We start from the raw sequence: 15122 nt of genomic DNA on the forward strand, positions 1-15122 counted from the left end.
TTGTGAGAACCCACTTGGGTATCGGAAATATATATATATATATATGAAATGCTTGTGTGTTCTGGACTCATTCTTCATTGGATGCAGAATGCTGCTCACATTCATATTTTTTCCTCTTTTTTTGTTATCCAGCTCTTCAAGACAATGTGTCATACCCCTGCTCCTACTGTGAGATTTGCTTCACAGCCATGCAGTACTTGGAAAAGCATGTGAAGCGCACCCACAGGAAACAGTACTTGGAAATGCTGCGCAGTCGTGCAGTCAACCTAAAGAAGCCATCATTTAAACCCAACTCGCCACATGAGGATGATGTGAGCCAAAGCCACATTGACACTCCAGATGCAAATGAGATGGCCATTGACTCTGACCCATTCTCATACCAGTGTACGGACTGTGACCTGACCTTTAGTGTGTTGGAGGACCTGAAAGTTCATCAGCTGAGCCACAACCCAGGTGAGACGCTTTACCTGTGTAGTGAATGTGGGAAGAGCTTTTCCAGCCTTGGCTCACTACAGACCCACCAGAAGGTGCATGACTCTGAGGCCACTCTGTATCTCTGCTCCGAGTGTGGTGACAGCTTTCATCGGTTGGATCTCTTGAATGACCACCAGCTGACACATGCAGGAGCTGTCGCAATCAATCTTACTAATTCTGGTGGAATTGCTGCTGCTAGCATGGGCCCTGGAACAGGACCTATCACTGAAGCCCAGTACCCATGTCCTCGATGCAACAAAGTTTTCAAAACTGCCCGCTACCTGCGCACCCACCAGAAGATACATACTGGGGAGGCTCCATATCATTGTACAGAGTGCGATAAGCCCTTTACACAGCTTGGTGACCTGAAAACACACCAACGCACCCATACTGGAGAACGACCTTACAAGTGCACTGAGTGTGGCAAGAGCTTTGGTCGTTCAGGGACTCTGAAGAAACACTGGCGTACCCACACAGGTGAGACCCCATATCAGTGCACTGTCTGTGGGAAGAGTTTCAACCAGTTAGGTGCACTTAAGACCCACCACCGCATTCACACTGGCGAAATGCCCTACCACTGCCAGCAGTGTGACAGGCACTTCACATACTCATACCAGCTCAAGAGTCATGCCTGTAAAATCTAACTTTGGCAAAAATGCCTTCAAGGTGGTTGCACTGGCTTGGCATATGGGATGTGGGAATAATGTTTTTATAAGCGTCATGTTTTCATCTGGCTAATTAGTTATTATCAGTACTGTTGCCCAATGGAATGAAGCTATCAGATCTTGGATTCTTCTGTGAATTTTGTTTCCCCCTCCTTGCGACCAAACCCAGAACATTGGTGACTGTTTTTATCATATATATTGAGTTACCTAATTTATCTATCGAGAGGTGCAGCATCAGCGTCTGTTCATATAGATCTTAATCCATTCAACACTGTGATGTGGTCGCAAACAACAGACAGAAACCAAGATTGCCAGAGAGGGACTGGCATTGGTTCAGAGAAATGCTGACATTCGGCCAACATAGCTGGGGTGCCCTTTTAGCTTCTGTTAATGGTGCCTAAAGAAAGCTGTGTAAAGTTGATCTGGTGCTTCTGAGAGATAAGGGCACCCTATAACACCAATCTCCCACTTTCCCCCTACACTTCCAAAATAAACTCTGGAAATTGACATTCTTTCCTGTTATACCTACCATGCCTAAAAAAATCTTTTGGGAGAGCTGATGAGAGGTTTTGTTCAGTGTTCTTGCGACTATAGCAAGTAAACCTTATGAATCAGAACTTAATGAAAATTTTGTAATGGGTCAGCACTAGTTCAAAGAAGGAAGTGATGTGGTATCAGTTCAACAGAAAGCTAAAGTCACTCTTGCCTTTCAACATCTCCAAGGCAGCTGCTACTATTTGGCAGTAACCTTATCCACCAGTACTCCAGAGGTGTGAATTTTGTTTCCGCTGCGGAGTATGCCAGGCTTGCTGCAACTAAAGTAGCTAAAGAAAAGATTTCTGAGCCATGGAAAAGAGCAAAGATTAAAATTGACAGACTTGCCCCACACATCCCAGACTTTTCCAGTCAGGGTCCAACTTTTGCTGATTTTACTGGCTGGATTTAGCCACCTCCTTACTGCCACCCTTGGTTCATCCCAAGATTTTGTGATGCACCTTTGTATCACTCTTTGTTAAATGGAAGAATGTGGATCACACTATAGGATTGCAAAGGTGACTATTTAGAGCAATAAATGTTTTGGGCAGACTTTCTGAAAGGAGAGACAAGAGGTCTTCTGCCCCAGCAAATAGTTATATTGCCCCAACCCCCCCCGTTGCCATCCACTACATTGCATCATTTAATCCCAAAAAAACAAAATACTTGCAGTAGCAGTTTGTAATTTGTAGTGCTGTGCCATGTGAGGCAATTGCAGCTCTTGTCTGTTGCTGCTTTATCTTTCCTGCTCTGCTCCTGTATGTTACCAATGGTGCTCATGGACATGCTGTTTCCCAAAGTTTTTACTTTTTTTGTTTTTTTTTTTTTTCTTTTCAACTGTGTTTTGTGTGTGTGTGAGAGAGAGAGACGTGTGTGTGTGTGCGTGTGCATGCATGCGCATGTGCACACACCTTCCTGTATTCTTAACACCATGAATAAGATGACTGCCCTTCTTAATATGTTACTGCCTTACATCACAGAGCCTCACAGGATGTGTTTTTGACCTGTACGCATGCACACACACACACACAGGTATCTCCACCCATATCCCATGTGTCTTCTTAGGGTGAACTGGTTAGTACCATAAAAATCTCTATTCCTTATCTTTTTGTCAACTGAAAATATTCAACATTTACACATAATGGATGGGCAGATTGGTGTAATCTTTTACCGTTGCTCCAGTTGCATTTGAAAATACTCAAGAAGAAAGTTTGGATGGTGGCTGCTGCTATGGCGTGCAACACACGGCTTTTTTGGATATTTTATAGTCACCATAATCTGAACAATTGAGTTTTGCTTCAGTGACGTATTAGTGGAAAGTCGTTTCCTGTCCAGTCACTTTGAATGTGTTTCCCATAGAGGTCTGGTAGCAAAAAGTGGTTAATCCATCTCTAAGAAAAATACATGTTCAAGCTTCCTGCAGTTTCTTTTCTTCCATTGTGAGTCCATATTGAAAACGAGGCTTGCAAGACATTGTTTTGTGTGTGCTGCATCTTGGGTTGTCAGAAGCTTTAATAAGCCTTTTAGGTTTCCTCATTTTGTCATATACTTTTGTAATAGCTTGAGTAAATCAATGTTTTGCTCAAGAACCTCTGGCCCACCTAGCAGTTTAAGCTGCAGAATAGTGAGGTGCAGTGCATTTCATTTCTGTCCAGCCTGCTCCTGGGTCCCCAAGCCCTTTTTCTGCATTTGTATGAACTGTTAAAGTATAATGACAGCATTTATACTTTTTCTTAAGAATAAGATATAGGAATACTGGTAATAACACAATACTTCAAACCGCCACTCTTTAAGGTTTGGATCTAGTACAGTATATGAGACATTCTTACACTCTTCTTCAGGTAAAGGAGCTAGGCAGTTGCTCATAGTTTCTAGCTAATTCTAGGGTATAAAGCAAGAGTGTGATGAATGACAGGTACAACCTTGACCAAAGTAAGAAACACTCTCCAAGTTTGTTTTAGCCTCCTTTTTAACATGTTCTTTAGGACAGTGGTATTCAGTGGTTCACTTTGGCCTCTTGCAATGCTTGGAAGTGAGTCCTTTTAAAGCTGCCTGCAAGGCAAATGGTCTTCTTCCTAACATCTTTGACTTTGCTACTTAGGCATTTCCCTGCACAAAGCTCTGTAGTTCTTATTATCATATACAGTATATAATATTCAACTTTCAGTGCCTCAATTCACCAGTCTCCTAGGGGGAATTTGCCTTTTTGAAGTGGTTGTAGAAGAACATCATAATACTGTGAATTCAGTGGGAATGATTGACTCTAGAATCACTCCTGTTTTCTAATTAAGCTAATTCAAGATATTACTGATTAGTTTATTTAGGTTTTTAGTGGTAAAGCACCTCTCATCTTGAATATCTCAACCAAGTGGCATCATTCACAAACAAGTTCATTTGTAGTTAAGAAAAAAAATAAAAACAAAAAAACCCTTCAAATTTAAAAATAGGAGGGCAGTTGCATAGAGATCATTCCTTTTTTGCAAGTGTTTAGTCAAATGTTGTTTGTAGAAGACCTCTAAATAGGCTCCATGGTCTGCAATACGCCACCAGTCCTCCTTGTGCAGCGTTACATTTGGCTTTCAAGGTCTCCTTGGTAATTATCATAGCACAGCCTCTACATGTCAGAGGATTATCTTAACATGTATCAAACTCTTACAGACTCTGAATTTAAGACACATTTTATAAGTTTGGTTTTACAACTTGAATTGGTGCCAATTCCGCAGTGAATCCACTGAGCTGAATAAAATGGGTTTCATAATGGATGAATTTGGGATTTGAAAAGCTACTTGTTAAACATATCTGACTAAAAATGTTTTGGAGCATTTGTGGAAAGTTTGTTAAGTGGGTAGGCCATGTGATATAAGTGGTGCAGCAATAAAGAGTTCAGCTTGAAACCCAAGAAATGCCAGTGGGAAGGTGGAAAGCCGTGTTCCAGGGGCGCGTTCACTGGTTTAGTATCTATGGCAATGTGGCAGCGGCCTCTGTTCATTTCTCATTTCAGTTAATGCTGGATTCACACTGTTATGTAAATGTGTTAATTGGAACAATGAAGATTATAATGAGCACTTTAGTGTGTGCAACACTATGATATCTAAAAATATTTACTTCAAAATGGTTCTGGGATGGTGACCCCTGATTCAATCTGTAAACAGATATGTCAGCTTCTGAAAATAATGTAGATGCACCAAGCCCTCTGAACATACATAGGTATGTCTGACAGTTTTAAAACTGATTATTGAATGAAATCACAGTAATTGAAAACAAATCCAGATATCTAAAACCATTATTGTTACATTTTACGTAATCAGTAATTTGAAAGCTTTAATGATCTGCTTGAGTTTTTCTAAAAAGCAGACAGTTATAGTTGTTGCTGAGCTGCTGTGTCTTCTGCATCTGCAGTGTATGCGGTCTTTATTGAATGCTTGAAATGTTTTAATCTGCAGTCCAACATGAATATTCAAAGATGGAATTGCTGAAATAGGAAAGCCCCTTATGCAACCACAACAGGAAGTAAATCAGCTGCATACGACTGTGACCAAATTTGTAAGAGTAGCACCATGAACTTGTGTCTTTCCAGAAGGTCTGGCACTGCCTTATCAATTACCCTTATTAGTTTCCAACTGTTGTTGTGTTTTTTTTGTTTTTCTGGAAGGAGTCCAGTGGTTGCTATTTCACTTAAAATGATTATATACCAAAAAAGAAATCGAAACAGTAGGCATAATATAATCTCTGCCCTTTGGACTGTGTGCCTTTCCCTGGTGGCACTTTCTATGGAGGGTTAAGTGTTAGGTCATTTTGCCTTGCAACAGTCTGTATGACATGTGCTTGTATTTACCTCCTGCTTTGCTACATTTCCCTAATATTTGCTCAACAAGAACTAACTTCTGAGACTAAAGGGTAGCCTGTTACTTTTTTGTACACTGATTTGTGATGCTGACTGAGGCAGATGCCTAAAGCAAGACTGCTAGCATTGCTTCTGTTGAGATGCCAGCCCATCTGTAGGAGGCATGCTCATTGCTGCTAGAAACTTGTACATTTGGGTTTCCAAGTGACAGCAAGCTACACAAACCAAATGAGAGCCCTATGTAATTACTGTAAGCACTGACTGGATGGACACCTGTTGTAGAAACTAACACTACACTACGCTAGAGCACTGGGGATGCCAGTCTACCCATCTTTCTTCTCTATAGCTGTGCAGGCCAAATGTTTCCTTAATTTTGTTTTACATTGCCTGTTGTAGATCTACTTGTAGTCTGTATAGCCGTGTGTAAATACTTTTAATTTGTATAACCAGTTAAATCTGTTCAGTTCTGTTCTTTGTGGCTTTTTGTTTGTTTTGTTGTTTTTAAGAGCACCATTAAATAAATAACAAAAGACAAATCCACTGAAACTGGTGTGTGTTTTCATTACAAACATGTAGATGTTGGCTGCAACTCAAATATGTTGTCTTATTTGGATATCGGCTTGTGCTGGAGCACTTGAGCCATAAACCCCTTCCATAATGAACAGAACAAGTGCAGTCGCTGTACATGCAAAGACTTGTGGCCACAGTAGAGTTAACTATATAGCATACATGCCTGGCCTTTTATGTAAAGGAAAGGAAAAAATTCTTAATCTGGAATGTGTGGGTGGCTTTCTTTGAATCAAAAGTTGAATTAAATCCTTAGCTTTGGTGGTGTCTGGTCCCCCTCAGTTCTTAGGTAATGTGTGTAGACAACAAGTATTCCCATCAATATGTCTATTTTAATAGCAATTAATTGCCCAGTGTCCCTGGAGCTAACTTTTGGTCCTCAGTAATATAAACCTTGGCTAAAAATCCCAAACTCAAAATTCTTCCACCTTCACACATCTCATGTTACCAAACAATTCATGTGTTAAGTTAATTAGTGTGTCTGCTTAATTTATATTAAGAGTCTTCCTTCAAAATAATAATAAAGAGAAGAATTTATTTCAGGTTCTAACCAGTATGTCAGATTTTCCATGGCTCAAAAGTTTACATGCACCAAGTTTAATGTCTCTTTAAACAGTTTGGATAACTCTGGCTCTGTATAAGGACCTATCTAAAGAACCAGTGCCTTCTTGTGATTAAAACAATGGAGAAAAGAACTGAGAGAAGATCTTGGGAGGAAAATTATAGATCTTCACAAGTCAAGTTCCTCATTGGGAGCCATCTCTAAATGGTTTGAGATACCACAGGCAACTGTACAATTAATTGTATGAAAATATAAAATGTTCAGGAAGGATACACAAATTGACTCCCAGGAATGAACAGTTTGTTTCTGGAGGTCCAATAGATTCATAAGATACCAACTAAGTGACTATTGAAGGAGTTGGAGGCATCAGGAACAAAAGTGTCTTTATCCACCATTAAGAGAGCACTACTGTCACCATGGCTGTCGAACAAGGAAGAAAACCTTACTCCAAAATCGACATTGAAAAGCTAGAGTAGTTTGCACTGGCTCATCAGGATGAAGATGTAGCCTTTTGGAGGAATGTTCTCTGGTCAGACGAAACAAAATTTGAGCTGTTTGCCCATAATGATCAGTCATATCCTTGGAGGCTCTTAATTGAAAGAACACCGTCCCAACTGTGAAGCACGGGGGAGGCAGCATCATACTGTTGGGGGTGTTCTGTGGAACAAAAAAAAAACTGGTGCACTTCATCAAATGGATGGCATCATGAAGAAGGAGGATTACCTAAAAATTTTGAAGTGGTACCTTGAACCAGGCAGATGTGTTGAAACACAAATCTGACATAGTGATTAAAAACTGAAGTAAATCTCTAAAATCATTAGTTTAGAGAAAGACTGTTTTGGAAAATCTGTAGATTCACTAATTGACTTAACACAATAATGTGTTATGTGTGAAGCTGGGGGAGTGACATGAGAGGACCTCAATGTAAACATGATAGCAGTTTGTTTATGGGGCAAAAATAGCCAGTTCTACTCAATAGTTATGCTCAGAAGCCATAAGCCTCTTTTGTTAAGGCGTCCACTGGAAGCATTAGTGTTTTTCAAAGTATTTTTAAACACACTTCTGTCTGAACTTGTTTTCGCTGCACATTGCACACTTTCAATACAAAGTGGAACAATAGCAATTGTCAACTATGGTCAGTGTACTGTAGAAACTTGGGTCCATAACAAAGCAGAAATTGTCATAGACTGCAGTTCAGATTGTTCAAAGTGACACACCACAGTAACCTCTTCTGCGTTTACTAAGTGGATAAGTGCAAATATTAGCATTGCCTCACTTGTGATGAGAGAACTACCCTGTTCATGAATACACTACTATTGTGATAACAACCGGATAAGAAAACAGTGACTAGGCAACATATGGTGGTGTGCAACTCCCTTTGTCATAGCATTATTAAAAAATTATACTGTAAAACAACTGGATGAATCACTGTTTTTAAAATGTGTCTGGAAATGTTTTACCACCTTTGAATGGTGCTAGTGGCTGAATGACACTCCACACCAACCATGGCCATCACTTGTCTCGACAATGGCACTGTGTTTGTCCTGTCTGTACAAGGTGAATATCAATTGGGTGGGAGTGTCAGCCTGGCAGGTGAGATGAGGCTGGAGACAGTGTTGTCAGTTTTCTTGCTAAGAACAATCCTTAGAAAGAAAGAAAAAAAAAAACACTCCTGATGCTAATATCACAGACATCCCATAGTCTGCTGAAGTGCTGAGCACCACATTTTCAAACTTGATTTGTAGCTCAGAGTTGCAGGAGGCCAGAAGTCTTGTATAAAAAAATAAGTAGCTTCTGCTGGATTTTGGTAGATTCTATGTAGCCATTTTGGGGATTAAGCGTACCATAAGAGCCAATACCAGTTCCACTGGGTTTTCAAATTTTTTGTGCGGCATATTGGTAGTTAATGCTTTAAGTATAACCTCCATTGCTATTTTAATTATGTTTTTTCTTTTTGGTTTATCCAGATTACAGGAATTAAACTTGATTAAAATAGTATATTAGAACATTAGATTTAGACAAGAATAGGGCATTCGGACCTACAAAACTCACCAGTCCTATCCACTTAATTCCACCAAAAAAACATTGTCTACTTTTGAAGATCCCTAAAGCTCTACTTTTCTTCCACACTACTTGGTAACTTATTCCATGAATCTATGATTCTCTGTGTGAAGAGCTGGAGTGTATTCTATGCATGGTTGCCTTCCTGAAATATTACCTGAAAGGTCCTTTCCCCACAATAACCTGGGTCTTTGAAAGGTTTAAAATGTTTTTATAAATTGTAGAGATGCTATCTGCGTCTTCAAGACTGATCAATATTTCTTCTGGATAGAAATAGGAGGGAGGTGAGGAAAATTGGACAGGTTCCATTTAGCAAGGTTTCTAATTTGAAAGTAGTGGAAAAATTGTATTTAAGAGGAGTTTTGAAGTTTAATTGTACATAGGATGCAAATTCTCTAAGTGTTTTAATCCCGGACATTTTCCAAATATTGAATACTGTGTATGTTTGAGAGGGTAGAAAAAAGTGGTTGTTATTTAGAGGTGCAAAAGATAAAAGCTTCTCTCTCTTAAAGTGCTTCCAAGTTTACTAGCACTTTTATGTCTTTTTTCATAGCCTGGACAGTAAAACTGCACACAGTACTCCAGATGAGGCCTCACCGGTGTTTTATTAAGTTTGAGCATAACCTCCTGCGACTTGTACTCCACACACCATGCTATATAACCTAACATTGTTAGCCTTCTTAATGGTATCAGAACCATTGCCGATAAAGTTGAGTAGTGACAAGTCAACTATGATTCCTAAATCTTTCTCGTAAGGTGTATATTTGATTTTCAGACCTCCCATTGTGTATTCAAACAACATTTTACTTCCTGTGTGTAATACTTTATCTTTCCTTACATTAAATTTCATCTGCCACAAATCTGCCCAAGCTTGCATGCTATCCAAGTCCTTCTGTAATGATATAACGGATTTCAAATTATCTGCCAGTCCTCCTAGCTTAGTATCATCTGCAGACTTAACCAGCTTGTTACTTATATTCCTATCTAAATCATTTATATTTATATATATATATATATATATATATATATATTAAAAATATCAGCGGCCCTAGCAGTGACCTCAGTGGGACACCACTCTTAACATCAGCTAATTCTGCTAGGCCTCCTTGCACCATCACCTTCTGCACTTCGTGTCTGAGCCAGTTTTGCACTCATCTACACACAACACCCTGAACTCCCACATGTTCAAGTAAAACTATTTTAAAAGGTGTTTCTGACTACTCAGGTGTGTTTCATTGCTTCATTACTGCAGGCATAAGATTCCTAGGCTTGCTTCTACCCCTTGAATTCTGTAGCTGCCATTGTCCGCCATGAGGACAAGAGTTGTGCCAATGCTAGTCAAAGAAGCCTTTCTGAGGCCAAAAATCAAGAATAAAACCATTAGAGACCTCTGTAAAACCGTAGGAATACCTAAATCAACTGTCTGGAATATCATTAAGAAGAAAGAACACACTGGTGAGCTCAGTAATTGCAAAGGGACTGGCAGGCTAAGGAAGACCTCTATGCCAAGGACAGAAAAATCATCACAATGGTAAAGAAAAAGCCCTAAACGCCGTCCAGCAGGTCAGAAACTACTATTTGCAGAAGACTTCATGAACAAAAATACAGAGGCCTTACTGCAAGCTGCAAACTAACTAGTTAGACACATAAACAGGAGGGCCAGATTACAGTTTGCGAAAAAAAGACTTAAAGAGCCTGCAGAATTCTTTGAAAAAGGTCTCATGGACAAACAAAACAAAGAGTAAACTGTATCAGAGTGATGGCAAGAGCAAAGAGTGGAGATGAAAATGAGCCAAAGTTCCAAAGCATACCACCTCTTCTGTTACACATGGTGGTGGGGGTGTTGTGGCTTGGGCATGTATGGCTGCCACAGGTACTGATGCATTTATCTTCATTGATGATGTAACTGCTGATGGTAGCGGCACAATGAATTCTGAGGTGTAAAGAAACATGTTATATGCTCAAGTTCAATGAAATGCCTTCAAACTAATTGGACGGCACTTCATCCTACAACAAGATAATGATCCCAAAAACACTACACAGGCAACACAGGAGATTTTCAAAGCTACAAAATTGAAATTCTTGAATACCCAACCATTCACCAGATTTAATTCCATACGCTAAAGAGAAAACTTAAGGGGACAAGCCCCCAAAACAAGCAGGAATTGAAAATGCCTGCATTAGAGGCTTGGCAGAGCATCACCAAAGAAGATTGTGATGTCTATGAATCGCAGATGTCAAGCAGTCAATGCATGCAAGGGATATGCAACAAAGTATTAAATATGACTGCCTTAATTTTAAATACCTGGCATTGCTATGTCCCAAACATTATGGTTCCCCGAAAAGATGGATATCATGTATAAAATGTCTGCAATGTGCACTTTAATCACATCTGAATTGTTTGATTTGTAATTTTGAACTGTGGATGTAGAGGGGTAAATCAAAGAAAAATGTGTCTTTTGTCCCAAACATTATAGAGGGCACAGTATGTTAAGTATGTTAAGTATGCACATCCTGACACCACAAGCCAATTGGCACTGTGTGAGAGTGTCACCCGTGATGGCATTTTGGCAAGGGCCTTTTCCTGCCTTGATTGATAGGCTGCTTGATTGGGCTGAAGCATCCAACCACCCCAAAGAAGAAAATTGCAAGTTCAGCAAATGAACTGACAAAATAATGGATTAGTTCATTTATAGATAAATTAATCTTGTATAAAAGTATTGATTTGTTTGACTAACTGAAGTGTAATTTTTTATGTGCTGCTTTTAACAATGTAGATATCTTTGGAAATACAATCATGTAAAAAAAGTAAGTACACTCCATGAAATGTTTTATTCTTTTTTAATGTATGCCTACACGTTAAGATTTGATCTTCATTTAAACAGTAAAGGTGATGTATTTTTTTTAAATGGTAAATTTATTTTGCAATAATTTAATCCATAAAAAATGAGAAAATACACCATTTCTGTCAGTGGAAAAAGTAAGTAAGTAAGTACACCCTTGGCTTTAGTAGCTGGTATTGCTCCCTCTGATAGGTGTTTCACGTAACTATATACCAGTCTCTGACATCAACTGGGAGAAAGAGTTTCCTCCACCTCCTCCATGCAAAATGCTTTCAGCTGTGTGATGTTTGAGGGGTGTCTTGCATGAACAGCCCTCCCAACCTGAAAAACCATATCATCTTGATGGGTTTAAGATCCACGATTTGACATGACTATTCTAGAACCTTTCATCCCTTCATTTCTTTCTTTTCAGAAAGACATTGCTTAGTGGATTTACTGCTATGTTTAGGGTAATTGTTATATTACAAGGCCCACTTTTGACTGAGCTTCAGTCTTCTGACAGATGGTCTCACATTATCCGCAAGCACTCTCTGCTACAATGAATAACTCATACTGGATTCTGTGATGGCGAGCTGCATAGGCCCAATACAGGTAAACAGTCTCATATCATAAAATTCCCACCACCATGTGTTACAACTGGTATTAGGTCAGGGATGGCAAACTCCAGTCCTGGAGGGCTGCAGTGGCTGCAGGTTTTCATTCTAACCATCTTCTTCATTAGTTTTTGCTGCTAACTAACTTCTTTTGCCTTAATTTTAATTAACTTGATTCAGATCCCTTAGTTGTTTCTTTTTCTTTAATTAGCTGCCAAACAATAATGAGACACAAAACAAGGTGCCACATGACGAGCTCACCTGTGCCCATGACACAATATCTGAAAATAAGAAAGGTGAAGGTCTCAGTAAGGTTGATCTCTCAGGTCCCCAAAACATTTTGACAATGTTCTTAGAAAAAACAGAAAATCAACAGTTTTGGGAATGTCAGCTGTGTCAGAATGAGAGCAGCAACAAGCCATAGAATTAAATAACGAGTTTAGTTAACAGCAAGAATTGGCTTCTCATTAAGAAACTGGTTGGAGTGAAATTAGTTGGAGTTTGAAGCCCCAATTTAGCTGGTCAGCTGTTGACTTGTTTTACATTTGATTTCTGTTTGGCTGTCATTTAATGAAGAAAATAATTAATTCAGAGCACTGAATCCTTAAAAACAGGGCCATTAAAATGAAGGGAAAAAGAAGTTAATTAGCAGTGAAAACTGGTCACTGATTAGGAAAAGGGTTAGAATGAAAACCTGCTGCCACTGTGGCACTCCAGGACTGGAGTTTGCCACCCTGTTCTTCTGGTCAAATGTTGTCTTTGGTTTTCTCCAAACATGTCTTCTGGTACTATGGCCAAATAGTTCTGTCTTTGTCTTGGTCATGGTCTTTGCCTAGGTGTTAATGGGCAGACTTTAGTCTTGCCCTGATTTTCTTTCTTGACAGCAAATATTTCCTCCTGGCACACCTTCCATGTAGATTTAATTTGTGCAGCCTCTTTCCAATGGTAGACTCATGCACTTTGACATCAACAGATGAGAGAACCTCACCTTTGAAAGAAAACCACATACCCCCTCTAAACAAATTTCCCTTTAAGTGGCATGGTCAGTTAACTTTTGATGAAAGTAGCAGTTTAAAATTAAATGATAAAATAATGAATTGTGACCCCTGAAACTAGAGACAACCCTCCCCAGCAGCTCTCCCTGTTGGCACCCATGGAGCCCAGCAGGACTGCAATTCCCAGCAAACCCTGCAGGCACATGAGTGGGCATATTGGCTCAGGAATGCTGCCACCCAGAGGTGGCTGTCCCCTCACCCATTCCCTCTACACTGGACTCCATGCCAGGTAAAGGTACAAGGTTTATCCCGGATAGGATATCAGTCCACCCCTGCTATCTGTCACATTGCCCCTCTGTGAGCTGAGGCATGTAGAGTGAACCAGCCAGTCCCATGAGTGATATGTTCCATCCAGAAAAATGCCTGTGGGTCACAATGTCCACACCTGTTAAGACCAAGGAAACCGCAGTCAGTCCTTTGTGCCTGTCCTAACCGAGGGACCTCTCCTGCAATCAGTAGAGGCAGTGTTTCCATCCATGCCGCTACTCTTGATATTCGAAATACACTGGGTGAAAGATTTGTCACAGGAGCCAAGGTATTTTAAAGTAGAGGGGAAAACTTTATATGGGATCATTAAACCAGCTTTTGGGTTTCTGTCTTAGGTCCTCTCAGCCTCCACTTTGATTGCCACTGGTTAGGAGGGTAAAAGTGGGTGCCGTTCCTTGGATACATGATTGTGGAGATTTTCTGGTAGTGTTGGGTACGTTTTGCGGTTTATTTAGCATGCCACTCCTTTTTACTTTGTGTCATACAGACAGTCGGAGATCCTTTATTGGTCAAAAAGGTGCCTCTTGCTGTCTGAATAGGCTTAGAACAAAGAAGCTGTGTCACCTCTTTCTTAGATGTTACCAGGATGCCTGTAATATTACAAGAGTCCGTTTTGCTCTGGATTCCAACCTCTCTTTTACCAACGTTGACCTCTGCAGTAGAGATGCCATTTCTCTGACTCCAGACTTCAGCATTGGAATTCTTTTCCTTCATAAAGGGCTTGTAGGAAACAGTGCTACTTGTTTCCCTTCGCACATGTCCAGGACCCCTTTGCTCTTTATTCTCTTGTGGTGTACTAAAAAGGAATTACTCACTTTTACAGCCAAATCACATTTTGACAAAGTTTCAATTCCCAGCCCCTGCAGGTATGCATTCACTGCTTCCATCTGCTCCTTTACTGTCACCTCTATCATCTACACCATCTCCTCAAGAGTTTCTAGTGTCAGTTGAAGCATGCATTTGGGTTGGAGCAAGGTCTCCAACTCACTGCTGACAATTATAGAGCATCATCCCTTCGACTGGTGTGTTTGCCATTCCAGATACTTCTTTGTGATGCTTGGTTACGTTGCCTCTAATTACAAACACAGAGTAAAGGAGGTTTGGATTTTCCTGCTGCTCCCCTCAGAATCATCTCGCAATTTGTGCAGGCTAAATCAGATAATGAAAAGCATGAGTTTAGGTAGCCATTATTACCTGTCTGGTTTAGTGGCATTAATTTAGTGCCAAGTTCCAGACACAGATCCTGTCTCTATCATTGTTTAATAATTGTAAAAGGCAGACACCCACCAAATGTCTTTGTAATGCCTCTGCTCCAGAGTTTGGTTCTGGGAAAAAATGCTCTGCATCTGTACCTACAATACATAATTCCCAGAATTTTACGTGGAAGTATTTGTGACTATTATCTACCAGTGGGAGAGTTTCAGTGTTTGTGTTACTCGTATGGCCCCTCTGTATTTCGTCGCCATCATGCCTGGGGATTCAGAGATCGGGTAGACAGCATGGTACAACAAGTTCAGTATTACTTGGCTTGTTGAGCCTAGCAACATCACATACCACTGTATCTGACTCATTGCTTGACATCTCATGGAGTTGTCTTTCTCGTTACCTTCTGTGTAGTGATCCACATTTATCCACGGATGACCTCTGGTTGTCTATC

General features: G+C 40.1%; 1 protein-coding gene across 13 annotated transcripts in view; it reads left to right on the forward strand.

Annotated features, from left to right (window-relative positions):
• The window catches only part of LOC114660794 (zinc finger protein 501-like), a 95835-nt gene extending 89778 nt beyond the window's left edge, over nt 1-6057 (forward strand). For all 13 annotated transcript variants that reach the window (XM_051934172.1, XM_028813691.2, XM_028813694.2 and 10 more), the window contains one exon: nt 133-6057. In XM_051934172.1, coding sequence (XP_051790132.1) covers nt 133-1118 — 986 coding nt within the window. In that variant the 3' untranslated portion in view covers nt 1119-6057. The remainder of the gene's footprint in view (nt 1-132) is intronic.
• Nucleotides 6058-15122: the final 9065 nt, after the last annotated feature.

This window comes from Erpetoichthys calabaricus, chromosome 11 (genome assembly GCF_900747795.2).
Source record: "Erpetoichthys calabaricus chromosome 11, fErpCal1.3, whole genome shotgun sequence".
Classification (NCBI taxonomy): Eukaryota; Metazoa; Chordata; class Cladistia; order Polypteriformes; family Polypteridae; genus Erpetoichthys; species Erpetoichthys calabaricus.